Below are 18,460 nucleotides of genomic sequence, written 5' to 3'. Positions count from 1 at the left end.
TGTATTTCACCTTTCCTGATAAACACTGTCACTTTTGCTTACAAAGCTGTTTGAATTCTTGGATTCAAGGAGCTCTCAAACTTTCAGATAGCACTGAATACCTTCCCCAGCTAATGCTACATTTTAATGGATCGAGGACACAGACTGCTCGAATAAATGTGGTAAGTGGCCAGGAAATGGCTCACAGGTTAGGGAGCTGTCTTTTGAGTGATCTAATGATTTTTTTTAAAGTTTTTTCAAAATTCATAACAGCTTTTGCCATTGCACTCTTTTCAGGTAGATTGGGTAAAGTGATATGAACGCTGGATTAGTAATTTTTCAGTTCCGTGCTTTGTTGTGAATCTGATAATTGTACCATTTGTTATCATCACGGAGGAGTATTCATATCTGTCAGGCCATCCCTGTGCACATTGGTATGCTCTCCACATGGCCCTGCAGAAATGCAGAGCTGTGAACAGATAAGGGAAAGCCATAGCATTTGCCACACCAATGTATCATTATTTGACTACTTTGATGTTCTCGCACAGGATAGCTTATCCTTTGGCTTCAAAGGGATCCCACTAAATTGTAACTGCAGCAAGGGCCTACAGGATACTTGCTATTTGTAGAAAACAATCTCACCTTCTTCTATGGTTCTTCTAATCTTGTGATGTTTCAATTACATAAACCATATTTCACATTAATCTTTGCTGGCTCACCTGAATACTTAGGTCAAGGTCTTTCGTGACTAGTTGATTTTCTAGAGCTGTGCCTTTTAAGGCTCTGCAGTCTGTGCTTCACTTTCTGAGTGTTTGAAAGTCTTCTTAAAATACAAAAGTGATAAGTTGGGACAATATTGGTGCTTTACCTGCTGCTTCTGTAAGTAGGCTGATATTGAGTAAAGTACCTTTTTAAAACCTTTTTCTTCTTGAATTCTTCAATTCTTGAAAATCTTTGCTGAGATACAAATTGCTTTACAGATTTTTTGATACATTTTTGAAAAGAGTCCTACATTAAAGTAGTATAAAATCATTGCTTTGAGTCACATCTTATGCAGACACAGTGCACACTTCTGCTTACATTAATAAAATAAATATTAAAATATTAAAACCATCTTGACTAGAACTAAAGAATGTAATAATTTGGAACAATGCAAGTCAAGCATCTTACAGGGTTTGTTTTCTGTTAGAAATTTGGATCTCTTAAAAAGCATTGCCAAGCTGTAACAAGCCTTTTATTCCACAAAAACAAAATTATGTGGAAAGTGAATATTGCCCTCCAGCAGAATTTAATTCCACGTTCCCCAAATGTCTTTAAATTGTTCTCTGTTCTCTCTGGCTCGGGCTTCCCTTTCTTTTTCATTAACTTCGCTGAGGCAACAGCAAAGATGTCTTTAGAGAATAAGAATGGAGGTTTTTTTTAGATAGGAAATACTCATGATTGATTTACCTTTTTTGCCATGACTTTCAGAACGGTTTATCAGAGGATGGGTGTTAGAGAGCCTGACATCTTTCCACTTCACCTCTTCTCTTTGGGAAGGTAGCCCTAAAACAGAAATGAAGGCTGAGTATGGTGTCGCCCACACAGGCTGGGAGCAAATGAAATGTTCACATTCTCACTGTGAAGTCCAGAAAGTTTAAAAATAAATTATCAGACAGATACTGAAGCCTTTAGGCAGAGAGAGCTGAAACACTGCCTGGATAATATCAGGTGGATCTCTGCTTAATAGATGCCAATAAACCTGCAGTTTGTACATTTAAATATTTATCCAAGGAGACATAAAAAGAAACAAAGGAATTGTCCAGTGGTGTCATGAGCAACTCTCCACCCCACTGGTTATCAAGCAGGATAACCACTGTAGTCCGCCCTTCTCATCAGAGGACAGGGAGATGTAACCATGGTCCCATAGGCTTTCTACATCTCAGGATAACTAGCTCATGGAGAAATAGCAGCATTCTTGTTTCTTGCTAGTAGCTCATCAAGCTGTGCCATAGCTCATTGAGAAATTATAGGTTTGACTCAGGAGTGAGTGAGTATGGGGTCAGGCCCTGTGTCATGCAGGAGGTCAGAAAGATGGGCTGTACTGGTGCTGATCTGGGCATTCCTGAATTGTCTTCCCACCTCACAGTAGGTGATGTCTTTTTGAGCTTTATAGAAAGATTTTGAGGTAATTATGCCTATAATATAAGCATCCCACTTTAATTCAGGCTGAGACTAGTATCATTTTCAGGCTTGCTGGACAGATGATGATATCTACCTGCTCTTATGTGCAACAGCACCTTGTGGCACTACTCTGTGCCTGCCACCTGTGAAGAGCTGCTGCTGGTGGCTGGGAACAAGATAAATTTCACGAGAAATCACCAGCTGATTTGCTGTAAGCACAAATCTCCCAAAGGAAGATTTTTCCTGGAGAGCATGGAGACTGGGAGGAGAGGATCAGGAAAGATGTGGGAAGTGAAGTGAGTGTGTATGAACGATGACTGGATGGGGATTAGTTCCTCCTTTGATGATTTTGGAGGCTGAGCAAAGGAAAATGCTTAGTTTTCCTCATCCATGAAAGCTGTTGGGACAAGCAAAATGCAAAAGTGCACTTTGTACTTTTTTTTCACTCCAATGCAAGAGTGGAGTGATCCCTTGGGGGAGTACCCTAAAGTTTTTGAGGGGCTCATATTTGGATTTAGATAATATTTCTAATCCAAACAGTCATTTGTACACTAAAGCTGTTTCAGAGCCCAAGTGGCATCTGGACACTTGCCTCTCCGCATCCACTAGCTACCACCACCGTTGCAGTGCAGATGGCAGTATGTCTGCCTTGGGGTGTAACTTATAATAGGGAGTGAAGGTCTGCAGTTGCCAGAAATTGAATTACCAACAGCCAAAGGTCTGAAAAAGTGGAAAAATTAAACAGAGATAAATCACAGAGAGCTGATGGCCGCCATCCAAGTTGTCTGAAAGAACCAAACAACAAAGCAGCCAAGCTGCTAACCCAAATGTATAATTTACCATTAAATTAGCACTCTACCTGCCTATTAGAAATGTGCTGTTCCAGAGCTTTATACAAGGCCAACCAAATTTACTTTGGCCCCCCAAAATAACAGCTGAGGCAATCTGTGTCACTCCTATGAAGTAACCAGAGGAAACACAAATGACGCCAGGGCTGGGTGGTTGCTCCAAGTCTCACAGCAACCTCACTCCCCATTTTTCCCAGGCAGCAGGGTGGGTTTTACAATGCCTCCCGTGGCATTGGAGGCCAAATTCAGCCTTTTTCAGATGGAGAGCTGAACCATAAACACAGGCTTATGGAGTCACTTTGGTGGGTGAGAATCTGCTAAAAGCAGACAGAGTGGGTTTTATATGTTATGACTTGCAACACTAAAATTTTGCATCACAGACTTTTGATCTTGCAGTACTATTAATCTGGAGCTCTGCAGCAATTCAAAATGTATTTAAACAGTACCATTCAGATCCAGACCTGCTGTTAAAGGTTGTCTGCTAGAATCTCATGCTCAAATGAATAAAAGGTATTATCTGATTTTTTTTCCCATATATGTGTGTGGGGTTATCTTCCCCAAAAATGCTAGATTATCAACATGCAGAAATCCAAAACCTTAATGTTCTCAGATCCAGTATCCTACCAGGTGCAGATCTCTAATTCCCTTCCTCATAGTGTCAGGATCACAGTTTTCACTGAATTCGAAATAGTAGTCTATGGTGGGGAGAATTTTAGCTTTTTCATTAAGTAAATGCCAATAATACATCAGAAAGCGTAGGAAGAATAATTTCATACATTATTAATTCCCTGCAGAGGATGCAAAATTTAAAAGAGGTTTGTTTTTCTGTGTTTATTTTTCTTAGGTTAGAGAATGGGGAAAAATCCATTTCAACTGTATTGAGTTATACATGGGAATAAGCAGACTAATGAGAATCCATTTTCTCCCTCACCTCTCTTGAGGGCTTTTCCCTGAAGGGTGTGCACCGTAGGAAAAAACAGTGCTGTGACTTTTGCCTTTTAAAAGACAGACCATTCTGATGCTGGTCTCCTCCCTGCTAAGGAGAGAGCAGGTGTGCAAAGAAATAGATTCATGCAATTCTTATGTGTTTAATTCTGCTATACATCTCTTTTCACCAATTCAGCAAGCTTGGCTGCCTTCACTGTAGTACACTGACACATTGATCCATACTTCCTGTCCCTTCTGCAGGTGAGAAATTCACATCTGTCTCACCAACATCTTTTTAAAATTAGTTTAGCTAATGAAGATTTTCCATAAAGTCCAGAGACTGAATGTCAATGCAAAGACTTATCTGTGCAGGTAGTTCTTTCCCTAAAGCTGGTATAAAGGCAGTGGGAAAAGACTGTCATGCACAAGTTGTATTTTTGAGTAGGAGAAATACTTAAATATCCTCTTTTTGTTCACCTGGTGTGAACCAATCATCTTGGTGGATCGCCTTCCCCAAGATGTACCTTTAGAAAAGATAGTTTGCTTTGCTTGAAAAAAGGGGGTTATGGGCAGTTAAAAGTATCTTTTTCTTCCCTAAATAGTTCCCAAATGAGTGTACCTTTTCCAGCTGTACATAGCCTTCCCAGGGTTATTTTTTCCTAACAAAAGGAAGAATTTTCACAAAACATCTAATGAAAATACTTATCAGCATGAGCCAATACAGAATAATAGACAGGATGCATATTCTTCAGGCAAGAATTATAGAGATGTCCAAAAGCCAGCTTGCCTTCAAGAAGAATGAAAATACCAGAAGCACTGAATATTGAGATGGAGGAGAAGAACCCTGTGGCTCCTTGCTCAGTGGCTCTGGCTGACATTGCCTGAAATTCCAGGTCAGCATTAGCAGGGAAGTGCTATGAAAGATGATTGCTTTAAAGCCCCATCACTGACTAGGAACACCACATTAGAGTGATCATGTTAAAAGTTCTGGAGGACCAGCAGTGGAGGTAGGATGAGAAGAATAACAAAGCAACAAAACAGGATGGGGTGAGGGGAGAGACCTGAAGTTTCCTAAAGATGAATCTGTCTCAAAGAAAAAAAACCAAAAAACCCAAAGCCTTTTTTATATCCTAAAGATAATAAGAAATACCTCTTTGTATAGAAGTAAAAAGAGAAAAGAGGTGGAATCCACGTACAGGGCAGCCTGTGAAGCAGCAATCAAGAGACTGTTTCTATTCTTAGCATTTTATTCTTCTACACTTCTTTTTCCTGTCACTTTGCTAGCCTGAAAGATCTCTGCAGCAGATTAGTAGCTGTGAGAGGTGTGTGATTTATAGAGTAGCAGCAAAGCTGCCAGTTCTCACCTGGGATGCATAGCCAGTGTCATTACTACAAAAATTATGAGGTCTTGCAGTTTGCTTGAGCTCAGTCTCAGTTACATGCATGTACACACAGTTTCACCAAAACCAGCCACGACAATTATCTTTACCATCTTTGACTCTCGGGATGTGTTTGTCGATTAGAGTGTGCAACAGTATCTCAAATATTCTGTTGAGAAGCCACAGTTATTCCAGAGACATTCACAATAAGGGAGAATTTAAACACTCCCTACAAGACCTCTTGTCTTCTTCCAGCACGAATTTTCTTTGTTACAGCTATCTATGAGCCTTTGGCAAGATTCTTCTGGAAGTTCTCACTCTCTGTTTTTTTCCCAAATCTTGAGTGTGGTGAATAACACTGAGTCATCTGCACACATTCCCAGTTCTCTGATTTTTTTTCATGTCTTTTCTGTTTGTTCATTAGTAGCTGAAACTGAGCATTAGGATTCAAATCACCTAACTTTTGAGGTTCATGATGCAGAGATTTTAATCTGAGTCAGTGTCCCCAAGCCCCTTTTGCGTTCTGTGGAGAGGAATAAATAGTTGTAAGACATGATTCATCTCATCTTAAACTAGATTTGTGAAACAGGTCAGATGAATCACATCTTAGAAGCCCTGTACAGACCTAAGCTTGCTTAAGCATGAAACAGAAACAGTCTCATGCCAGATCTGAAGAGAAGAAAAAAATAAGCCTATGTATCTTGATTCTTGGAGGAGTGGGAAGGGATGACAGCCCTGGTGTGAGAGGTTATTGATATTCCCTTACCATAACTCAGGTAACATTGCAGGTATAGGCTGGCATGAACCAGGAGAAGCAGTTGCATCAGCAGACCTGTGTGGGTGGAATGAAGTGGGGCAAGGATGTGAGGGGAGAGCAGCCACACCACTGGGTGAAACCAGGTGAACTGTGATTAACCTGGCCCTAAATCTGAAGGGGTAGCCCTGGCCTTTTGCAGTTCCTCCACCCAGGGATGCTGCTACCTGCTCCTGTTGCCTCCTCTCTGTCACATTTGCTACCTTTGCTGTCACAGGCGAGCAGTGACTTGATTATCCATGCAAAGAGTATCTCCAAATAAAGAGAAAAAAAAGAAAAAAAAAGTGGGTCTGAGAACCCCTCAAGCTTGCCTCATGAGCACTAGGACTGACAAGAGAGTGAAAAGCAGAAAACCTCTGGGGAAAAGGAAGTTAGTCTTTGTCAAAGTATGTTTTATGGATAGTTCTCATGTCTAGATGTTGTATATTGGACAACTCAAAATTGTTTTTGCCTGAAGCTTGGAAATATTATTCCCTTTTATATTTTTTTTTTTGAATCTGCAAGGTTTCTATCCTTGAAGTACTACAAAGCAGAGACATTATCAGCCTCTCTGTTACCTCAGAGGGTGTGAAGCAGAATATTTGCTGAGGTGTTTTTGCGGTAATACCGAAGCTTATTACAAACATGCTTCTTCACACCAGAGGTTTTTATTTTTGTGGGTTTGAAAAGGTAAGCAAATATTCTCAGAAAATACATGCTCTTTTCAGGAAATGTAGCCAATTGGAGATCTGTTTTACCATCAAATAATGATTCTCCAGTATTAAAGTCTGGCCAGGAATCAAAATTTAATATTATCTATGAAATATCTAGGCAGATGAACAAATGTCCTACTAGAAGTGATTTATTTCAGACTTCCAAGTAGATACTTGACACTGGCTTATGGAAAGAAGCTCCTGCATGACAGACTAGGACATGCTGGTTGCATTCTGAATTTTGACTGAAACATTTGATACTTAAATCTAGAATGGCAGATAAAATTTAAAAGGCTGAAGGTTACAAGTCAGTTCACATCTTGTGACAATTACATCCATGACAGAAGACAGACCTGCACCAGCAAAGACCAAGTGGCCCAGCTCAGTCCTGGGCTACTGTGGGAACTGGGGTATCATCAGCACTAAGCCATTTCAGTCCAAAAGCAGACTTATTGGGTTTGGAGGTCTATTATTGTAGCAACTAAAACAAAAAGTCAGTTCTACAAACATTATGGCTCTGTGAGTGTCTGTAATTAACGCCCCATTTTAGCAAGCCCCTCACTTCCTGAACAGCTTTTTTTTCATGGCAGTTCATGTTGATTCTCTCTCCAAAACGTATGCATTGGGAATATGAGTGCTTCTTTCACACTAAAAGTTAAATAAATTAGGGAGGCTGTGGGAAACAAGATTTAGGGGTGTACAGATACGAGCAAAGTATCTAATGTGAAACTGAATTGAATTTGGTAGAGTTTGGCTAGCTTGGAGAAAATGTATTGAATAAATAAATAAATGATTTTAAATTTCTTGTGAAAAGTAAGCTGCTTATACAGAAAAAAGTTCTGCAAGTTGAGACAGAAACAGCTCAAGATGAGTTCTGTGGTGCTTGTTTTAGTCAGAATACTCATCTAATAAAGTAATCTGAAGGAGAAGACTACCAGCAAAAGGTCTCTGGCATTAATTTTGCCATCTCTCTTTCATATGCTTGTGTGTGTCCTTGATCATCAAATCATGCAAGTGATTTGACATTTTAACTTTGAAGCTTTGCAACCCAAGATGTGTTGGGAATGTGCAAATCCAGAACTGAGAAACTGGAAGCAAATGACAGCTCCATATACTTGGCAAAACTACACCAGTTTAAATCAGTTGAGGACTCAGCATAATGTCTAGGAAGAATCATGCTCCTAGCTTGCTCTGAAGTGCATTCTCCTTTTGCCATCTTGTATAAGCTTTGGTGACTTTTACCTTCATTAACTGTTTGACTCTGTATTACATCCAAGGAGCTCTTCACTTGAGTTTCAGTCCCGACAGGAGTGTCGATAGAGGACACTGTGTTGTGTGCATCACATATGTGCCATATATTTTTAGGTTTTAAATGAGATATAAGTCACAGTGTAGAGTTATGCCATTCCAAGGAGTAAATGTCACCTGAGAAGAAAAAAACAACCCATATCTACAATTCACAAAATACAGCAATGAAATTTAATATAAAAATCTATTCACCAGGGAGCAAGAGGAAAATACAGTATAAAGAAAGTATACAAAAAAGTATACAGAATCATACAATAGTTTGGATTGGAAGGGACTCTTAAAGATTGTCCAGTCCAATCCCCCTGCAATGAGGGTAATAATAATAAAGAAGATATTCTAAGCCATCTTCTCTTCTGTCTATAAATGATGAATTTTGAGAAGCTTGTTGTGAGCTCTTCTGTCCCCATGAAGCAGAGGGATTTTACCTGGGCAGTTTTAGTTTTGATCCGTCTGGAGGGAAGAAAGCATGCTTAGCTGTTAACAGGAGGAAGGCTGCCTTCCTCAGTTCTCCAAAACAGATATGGTAAGTATTTTCACTGCAACCTTTTTTTTTTTTTTTTCTTCTGAATATCAGGCTCGGGCTGAAATTAATGTGGCCATGGCATTTTCCCACCCATTTCTTCACAGGGCTCTAAATGGTCCTATGAAGAGCCAAAGTCATATTTCCTTTCAACTTATGTGGAGGCACATCCACAGATACTCAAAAGGGTGACAGAAGGAGTTCCCAAAAAAGTTCTTCAGAGGGGTGAAAACAAAGTCTTCCCATAGCAAAGGGGGAGGATATCAGAGGGCTTTGTCCCTCTACAGTAAGAAACACGGATAAGGAGCACCTGAACTCATGAGGAGAAAGCATGTGAGGAAATTCTATGTGTATCTATTATTGTATATTTGCTATTCTTAAAAAGCTAAGCCTCCCCAGTGAATAATCTCAACGAAATTTTACCCACATGAAGCTGAGATAATTTTTCCACCCTGAGAGCTAGTTGTAGATCCCACTGCTGCCATCAACTCCCAAGGTTACTTTATTTGACAAGCTGATGGTAGTTTATTTCTTCTCAAGCTCTGGCCACACTGAACAGAAAATGTCAGATAACATACAGTAAGGTGCTGCTTGCATGTTTGGAAAACCCAGGGCATGCCATGCCTGTGTGAACTGTGCTAAAAAGATAATATATCTAAATTACATCCCACCTGGTATTGCAACCAGCAGAGTCACACTTGGGCATTTGTGTTGCATTAGATGGACTCCCTCCCTTCTGTATTGCTGTTAGGTCCCAGTACTCTGGCAATGTGCTTTGTGGAGCTGTTCAGGGGTCTCTCCTGTGATGAGCTGACATTTCAGCAGCAATGGGAGCTGCTGGTAGTGATGGAAGTGGAACATTGTTCTTTTCCTTAAAAGAACATGGTTCTTTTCCTTGTCCATTTTGATTAACCAGTACACAAGAGATACTGGGGTGTTTCTTGAACGTAACAAATTAAAGGATCACTGTACTAGGCCACACACTTCTCTTGTGGAAACTGAGAAGGCAGACTGTTCAGTTTCTGAAAGCCAATTCCTTTTTTTATTTTATTCTTCCATCTCTGAGAAACAAAACAGCTTCCAGCTGAAGATGTTTTTACCCATTTCAATGGGTACCCAGTACAATGGGGTAAAGCTCTGTGTTTAAGAAATGGCACCACAAAGTGCCACTTTCATGCAGAAGCAAAAAAACCCCCACAACATTAATTTCTAATATTTGCCTAATGTGATTTCTCTTTATGTTGTAACACTGATGTAGACCTCTTGTTTCCCTGAACTGTCCAGATGACACATGGAGGCTGTTTACAAAGGCTGACATTAGGCACAGGAAGTCAATCTCTTTATACTGCCTTTAAAGTTAGAGGTGCTAGAATGGATGACTCAGAGAAGAAGTAGCTGAATTTAGGTGCTCTTGCTTGCCTGCTGAAAGGCTGCAGACAAACTAGGCTCAAATTGTGAGTGTATCTTTTAATATAAAAAATTTGCAAATGGTATATCTTTAAATATGCTCACTATTTTGATCTGTGCCACTGCACTCACACACTTTGCCAGATGGATGTCTTCTATTTGACTTCTTCTTCAGTATATCACAAGCATCAGCTTGAACAGTAAATCTGCTCTAGAGTTACCCATGCTTTATTATTTCTGTTAATAGTCTGTGAAAGATCAGTGGTCTGATAAAGGGCCACAGAATTATTCAGGCTAATAAAAGACAGAGAATAATACTGGGGAGAACTTATGAAATGCCCAGCAAGCATTGCTCCAAGGTCACATGTTTATACTAATTTGAAGGACTAGAATCCAAAATTCTGGAAATTGTCACCATAACCACAACTGGAATTAAGCATCAATCAGTGCCATGGGTAGGATTGCACATACTAGGATTTTCTGTGTGTTAATGTTTTATCCCTGTGAATCTTGGTTTCTAAGGCAGAATGGAGGAGATTATATAGTTCTTATGGTGTAGAGGCCAGAGAAGTCATCAAGTACGTGAAGGCAGGAGCATGGCATAATCAGGAGACACTGTGCTTGCTGCATTTATGTTGGCTATCTCTTGTTGTGCTCAATATGCAGTTGGTTGGTACGTGCCTTACTCACCTGAAGGATTTTGCTTGGTTTTGTTTACTGAGAAGTCCTTTTAAAGTAAGCATTTTATGGTCCTGAATAGCATGCAGTGTTCTGTCATCATGCCTGTCTGAGCAGAACTTGCATCACAGCCCTTGTGTGAGTCTGGAAAATGTAGGAAAATTCTGTTAATGGGAGTTGTGTTTTGTAGATGGGGACTTTTTGTGCTGCTGCACATATCCAGCTGGCAGAATGTGAAACCACAAGTTTGTGTTAGCAGTGTAGAACTGCTTTTGCATTTTCCACTCACAGCAAAGACAGCATGATGAAAAAATGCGACTAGTCTCCAGTCAGTGCTGCTTTATGTCTTCTTCTCTTCCCAGCTCTTTCTTTCCTGAGGTTTGTTCCACTTCATTTTCATGTGTCACCTTTTGGACAAATCTTCCCTAGCTCTGCAGTGCAGCATCTAGCAGATGGTAGGTTTTTGACTCATCAAGGGTCCTTTCTGATAAACATCTCCATGGCACTGTCCAGATTCTTAGAATCATGGTAAGTTTTTTGTTAGCAGGACAGCATTTCTTCTTGCTGCTGTGCAGATGCCAGAGCATAACCCTGCTGTGAACATACAGAAACCAGAATGCAATGTACCTGGGAGATGCTTTTTTGGACATGAATACCTGACTACTGAACACCGTTTTTTATTACCTTGTCTAGGAAGCATCCCTTATTCCTTGCTGAAGAGGTAACTCTTCCTTCTATCTTCAGACACTGGACAGATGGGTGGCAAGTAGGAACAGGCAAAGCAATCCTTTCTGTAGTCCTCAGCTCCCTGCAGTTCTAGGCAGACTTGCAGCTTTCCTTAGAATGTATCCCCTGCATGTGTTTTTAACACAAAGGCTTTGAAAATAATAGAAAACTGCTGTGGCATAAGTACTAAAAGCAAGAAGCCTTTAACTTATGATTTCTGCTGAAGCAGACCTGTAGCTGTCCATAAAAATTTCAATGTGGTGAATTAGATATGTATATAATATCTATATATATTATATAGATATAGATATAGATATAGATATAGATATAGATATAGATATAGATATAGATAGAGATATATAGATAGAGATATAGATATATAGATAGAGATACAGATATATCAGAATAAAAAATGGTACTTGGTAGGTGGCCTTATGCCATCTTAATCTGATCTAACCAAGCCTAAGTGGTGTAGTCCTTGAGGGAATCAAAACATTGCATTTTCTTATGTTCAGGTGATCAGTAAATATCTCAGAAGTTACAACCCCTGATCCTTCACTGAAATATCTGTCCATTCTTTTTGCTTCTGAATTTTCCTTCCATACCAGACTGAAATTCTCATTTCATGGTTTTTATGCCCTGTGATACAGACACAGAGGAAATGTGCAGTCACAGTTAACTGTGCTGGTGTGGAAAGTAAAGGAGGGGAACTCTGAATGTGAAGAAAGGTGTGGTAATAGTGTGAAGAAGCAGGCAGACAGAAATGGGGAAGCTCAGGGGAGTGTGAGATCTTCGGGGCCGTCTCAGGCTCTCCTAATGCTCGGACTCCTCCTGGATTTTGTGGGCCTCGGTGTCAGAAAGCTCTCAGATGTGTCTCAGTTTGTCAGGACCTACCAGATGCCAGTCATTCAGGCTCTCTCATTTTAGTTGCCATGGCTAAGCAAGCAGAAGGTATAAAATGCAGGAGCAGGCACTGCACAGTGCATGTGCTCAGCGGTGTCACACGTGGCAGCCAGCATGGCTTTGTGGGGTCTGTATGAGCCTCATGAGGTACACCCAGACAACATTGTGCTGACTTCCTTGTGGCTGAAAAGTTGCTGCACCAGGCAGATACATGTTTGAAAGAAAGCAATTAGGGAAAGCAGCAATTGTAGCACCATCATACACATACCTATTCATATGTGGTTAATAGCATATGTAACTGGCTGTCTTTTGGGAAATTTTGCTCCTTCTGTATTTCAAAAGCTAATAACTCTCTGACAACTGAGCCATCAAATTAAAATAAAATAATAGAAAAATATTTTTAAGAGTGAAAATTTTAGCCAGTGTCTGACAGTTATGGATGTATTGCTTTCATTGGAAAAACTATTTAGATAAGAACATGGGACACATCCAGTTGAAGAAAGAAATACGGGCATGTCTGTCACTACAGAAGTACCTGAAAGCAAGTAACACAGGAAAAGGGGAGATAAATTGGGGTAGAGTTAGAAATTTGAATACTTCAGTAGCATTACCTGCAGATATTCTGTTTGAGCTTATTCTGTATGTAGCTTCTACTCTCCATTTTTGTACTTAATAGCATACAGAAAATGAAAAGAACTAAGTAATTTTGAAAACTTATTAGGTTATTAAACTCTAAAACAGAAGGCCACTATTGTGGTAAAAGACAAGGATTTTGTCATGTTACAATTTTCTTGCTGTTAATGAACATCTTCTTTTTGCTCATACCTATCTTATATGGAAAAACATTGCCATTTTTGTTTCCATGAAGTAATTCAAGTTACATTCTAAGTTCACAATCCAGTTTGGTCATTTGCTCACATTATTAAACACTGGTCTTTTCTAACTAAGGCATCTAAAAAATTGTCATGCTTAGTATATTTTTGCATGCTTCAAAATATTCTAAAAACCTACCATTTTTCTTAGCTTCCAACTTGTAATTCTTCATGGAATTTCAAATTCTTCATTTAAAAAATCACCATGGGACAAAGAAGAAGCTCAGTTTCTGCTCAAGGCCCTGCCTCTGAGTCAGCACACGACTTGGAGCCACATTTTGGCACAGTTTCTCGAGGGGAGCGGCACCAGCGAATCCACCTCCCCAGCAAAGAGCTGCCACGCATGAATAAGCACCAACAGGGACTCTGGCTGTTAATGTTTCTGCCCTGTGAGCAGAAAGAAAAGTTTGGGGGTGGATTTGTTTGTTTGTTTGTTTTCCTTTCCAAAGCATGTTCCAACCTTTTGATGGCAAGTGCTTTACAAATACTGAATATGGTGACATGCTTTCCAAGTAAGCAAGTAAATAAGTTTGGTAATGACAGCCTTGGCCTAGTGTGCCATTAGTATGAGCACTGAACAGTAATAATGAAGGATAGCATTTGTTGTGCAGAACTGAAAAATTAAGGGAGGGGAGATCAGACGCTGCAACAAAAAGTTAATTATGGAGAAGAATGAGACTGCGTTGGTCAGGCTAAAAATCACTCTCTTGGCAAGCATTAACCACCATTCTTGTTGGCAATGCAAGGCCAGATAAGGGAAGAGATTAAAATTTAGTTTAGTGGATGTCCTCAGAGGTCTGCTTTTCTTGCATATGTAGTGGCAATAGAGACAATAACGCGTCAGAGTCCGTACTGGTGATGAACAAGGGGTTGGAGCCTGCACCATGCCACAAAATACCACAGCTAATGAAGGCCTAATGCCTCCTGTACCAAGATAAATATTTCTTTATTGAAAGTGACTCCTCCATTGGAGGAGTTGCCTCCTAAGAAGCAGATCATACTTTCCCTAATCTCTTTCCTTGATGAGCTGCCTAATGAAGTAGAACAACAGCAGAGTCAGCATAAAGCTTCATCTAGGTCTTCACTCCACTTGTTGCACAAATTATTAATAACTTATTATGATCAGGTTTTGGATATCTGAGGAACTACAGTGCCATTCTTGTGGTTTTATACAATGGCTAGGCCACAGGAAAGAATGGCCTGAGCAGCTCTCTTCTTTGATAGAAGTTAATAACTTCTACATTTCCTTACCATCTCCATGTGCAGGGCTTCAATGAAATTAAAGAAAATTGCTGAGCAGCTAAAGGTCTGCAGAGAGATCAAGAAATTTTCCACTTCTATTCATGGGGAACAGTGTTGTTGAAATGGTATAACTTTAGAGTCACTTTGAAAAAATGTATTTACATTATCTTACATCTGGACACTATCTATTACACTCTCTCATAACTGGAATCTAGGCATTCTTGTTTATTTGTTTGTTTGTTTGTTTTTTATTAACAGAAAAGATCACTGAATAATTTATATACATTCACTAAGACAATTTCAGAGGACTAATACAGTCTAGGTTCCAAATTATATAAGGATTATTAATGCCTCATACTAAGGGAACTAAAGAAACTGTTCTCCTGTAAAGGAATTAAATAACAGTTGTGAATATCTTTCTTTTATTTATCTTGTTGTTGTGCCTGCAGGTCTTCCTAATCTGTTACACTACTGACACACTATAAAGAGGCAGTATAGCTCAGAGTCTTGGTAGGGACAGGATAAATATCCCTGATGGACCAGGGAAGAGAGTAAAAGAGGAAAGGTCTGTTATTACAGCCTGCACTGGAGCCTATTTACCCAATAGTTTAATCCTCCTATCACAAAGACATTTTTGAAGAACAGTATCTCTTTAATTTCTCCATCTTTGAAAGGCTGATTCTTTCATAAGAGGCGGGGAACCCATGTGCAAGGAAGGCGCTGGCTGTTCTTTCCTGTGGAGCAGGAGGAGGGAGGGCAGCAGGGAGGGAGGAAAACATGGTGAGCCTCTGAAACCCCATCCTGGAGACTGAGCATCTGTTCAGAGGTTGAGAAATCTGGGAGCTCATTGAAACTAAACAGGACAGTAAGGGCTCACCCTGCAAGGACACAGTGATCAAGGGGAGATGCTTTGCACAGCCTTTGCCTTTCTCTCTGATGGACCTAGTCACAGAAGGTCACTCAGTATTCTTTGACTTTCTCAATTTGAAACACCATTTGCTCTTCCTTGGAAAATTCACACCATGGAGGAGGCTCAAGCAAATCCACCTCAGAGTCCTGGTATCTTTTCAGGGTGGAGTTGAGAACAGGTGGCTGACTTGGGCTCCCACAGTGACAAGTAGGAAACCAGAAGGGAGACTAATATTTATGGTAGAACATCCCATTTTCTTCCTTAAAACATAGCTAATGCTGAAACAAACCAAAAGCCTGACATGCAATATAAACTTTTTTAAAGGCTAAAACAGTTGTTCAAGGTCATAATTTTCTTTCTTTTTCACCTTTGCAGAGCTTGTAAAAAATGTGGACTGTTTGTGTGGGGACAGCTACTGCTGTTGACAGGGGGCACTGCTTCTTCTCACTTCATAACTCTGATCAGAGCTTCATGCAAAGCAAGGCAATCAATGAGGCAGTGCTGTGAGAGCCGAGGGTGAAGGCTGAACAACTGCAGCAGAAGAATTTTAAGACCTGATGTGTTTAAAACTGCTGGGGGATTGAAATAATATTTTTTATTTTGACTATTTAATTTTGCAGCATTCTAGTGCAGGTCAATGGCTGAGTAATGCTTCGGACAAAAGGATGCTTGTTTGATATGTGTTTTCATGGAAATAAAGACATACTGGTATCAAATACATTTTGAGACACTGACACCCTGCCCCTAGAGCAATCTCATTGTGTGCAGTCAGATTGCCAGGCCCCTGCCCCTGCCAGCCTGCCCTTTGACTGACATCAGCAGCATAGGCAGGATGCCACCCACAATATTCATGTGAGGTACGTTCCTCTCAAATCACACTGCCATTGGCAAAGCCAAGGGTCAACACAACTCTTACCCACATTTAAACAGCATTTTTGTGTCTGGTTGTTGCTCCCAGGTGACCTGGACACCAAATGTCCCTGAATGTCCACAGGAGCCACATCATTACTTACAATGCTCTATTTCCTTTTAGTGATCAGCAGAGTTCTGTGATCAGAGATCACAGTTCAGGGTGTGCTGCTGCTCATCTCTCCCACTGGCAATAAAGCCTTGTTTTATAAACTATTCCAACGAGAGGTACTCAATAGATAGTCTGGGAAAAAACAAAGGGCAGCATATTTGCATCAGAAACACAGGGAAACCTTGCAGTGTCTGATGTGCCCTCTCCCCATTTGATTTCCAGCTGCCATGTCCTGATCATCTCAGTGCTGCAGCACTGTAGCTCCTCTTCCTGAATGGTAGCAGTAGTAAGAAAAATAGGGTAAAACCCGTGTGCTTCGTTTGATGCCCTCCTTCACCTCCTGACTGCCACTTTCCCCATATTCACTCTGGGAAGAATCAATATTTTAAGAATAGAAATGAAGGGAGGAAGGGGAAAGAAAGAACCTGAGACCAGCTTCACCCATCATTTTGAAAAGTCCATTTTCTTTTCAAAAATTTACTTTACTAGTGACGTTATCACAGGAGTCCTTGCTGATGTCTATGTGGTTTTATATCACTGTAATTGACTTTCTTTGTTTTTATTTCCTCTTCTCTTCCAGTGGAGTTTTTATACTGTGATTTGGCTTCCATGAAGTCTATACGGCAATTTGTGCAGCAGTTTAGAGCAAAGAATTGTCCACTCCATGTCCTGGTGAATAATGGTGAGTTCTGTTTTTTTCTTCACATGTCTGCAGAGGAAGATGTGACAAATGGAGGTCTCATCTATAACTTCACATTTCAAATAGATTATCTGAACCATACAGCAGGTTACCGTAAGGCTGCATTAACTGGTATGTCTTTCTAGAGTTAAATTGCATTTTTTTGAGAGATTGTCAGGTGAGCAGTCTGAACACTTCAGTGCCACACCTGCTCATGTTGTTGCAAGTCTGGTTCCTTTGCTGTGATTTTTTAGCTCTCCAGCACTAAAAATAATGCAATTATATAAGAATCTGAGCATCTCTAAGAAAAATAAAAAAGGAAAGAGAAGCTGTACTTTATGCTGGTACAAAATCTATCTTTTCACCTCTATTTACTTTCTCTCCCCTTATGTTTTTCCCCATATAAACACTTGTTTACTGCTGTTGGCTGATGAGCTGGGATGGGGATCTAATACACCTGAAATATAATCTGGCAAATTTTCCAGCAATCTCAGAGAAGTCAGTGCATAGATCCAGGTGCTACTGGAAAGCTGTTCATAAAACTGCATCCTCAGTGGTCAGAGCACAAGTTAAAAAGACAATATTTATCTTGCATTCATACAATTATCCAATAAATCTCATTATTCTTAGGGATTTTAGCCTTTGTTCTTCACATACTCGCTATCTAATTTTGTGTTACAGCCACAGTAGTTTTGGAAGCCAGCCTGTACTTCCAGAAACCATGCATGCTCTGCATGCACTGTCCTAAAGGGGAATTTTCACCAGTCTATTTAACTAGGGCAAAAACCCGCCAGCAACAATTTAGGCTTCTTTTAGAAGTTTGCTGCTTTTATACGCTGCTGTTTTTGTTTTCCCAACTATTTACATATGTTTTTATTAAGACATCCCAGAGAACATTTTTTGTTTTCCTGTGCACACTTCAATCCTAGTGAGAGCAAACATGCTGTAAATAAAAGGGTTTGTTCTAATCATGGATGCTGTAAAGAGCTCTCAGTAACACAGGTAAATACTGCAATAAAAATTCAAGGGTTTTTTTATTTGCTTTGATTGATATGAAACATTTGTGAAATGTTCAGTTAAGAGTTCATTTTTCTTTGATTAGAGAGAGAAGCCTACCATTATTATTTTGATTGTGCAATAATTAGAGGTGGGTATTTACACCTAGTCATATTTATAGTTAATTAGTGGATATTTAAGCCTAGTTACAAAATCTTTCCACACTTACCTTTAAACATACAGAGTAAAAACTGTTACACAGATGGGAACAACACTATTTGAAAAAAACAGCATTTTATGTGAAAAGGGATTTTTAATTCCATGTACCCATCAGGCATCCCCTGCCCTGCACTAGTTTTCAGCATGAGCAGAGCCAGCATTGTCAGCAGGGGCTTG

At 39.9% G+C, this 18,460-nt stretch overlaps 1 protein-coding gene across 2 annotated transcripts in view; it reads left to right on the top strand.

Moving 5' to 3' along the window:
* DHRSX (dehydrogenase/reductase X-linked) overlaps positions 1-18,460 on the top strand; it is a 161,889-nt gene that overhangs the window by 84,236 nt on the left and 59,193 nt on the right. For both annotated transcript variants that reach the window (XM_005516493.3, XM_088051145.1), the window contains exon 4: positions 16,970-17,071. In XM_005516493.3, coding sequence (XP_005516550.1) covers positions 16,970-17,071 — 102 coding nt within the window. The remainder of the gene's footprint in view (positions 1-16,969; positions 17,072-18,460) is intronic.

Source organism: Pseudopodoces humilis, chromosome 2 (assembly GCF_049639895.1).
Source record: "Pseudopodoces humilis isolate 2021_Gansu_Grassland_sample_001 chromosome 2, ASM4963989v1, whole genome shotgun sequence".
Lineage (NCBI taxonomy): Eukaryota > Metazoa > Chordata > Aves > Passeriformes > Paridae > Pseudopodoces > Pseudopodoces humilis.
The sequence above is the reverse complement of the archived record's forward strand: the minus strand, read 5'-3'. Positions and strand labels throughout refer to the sequence as shown.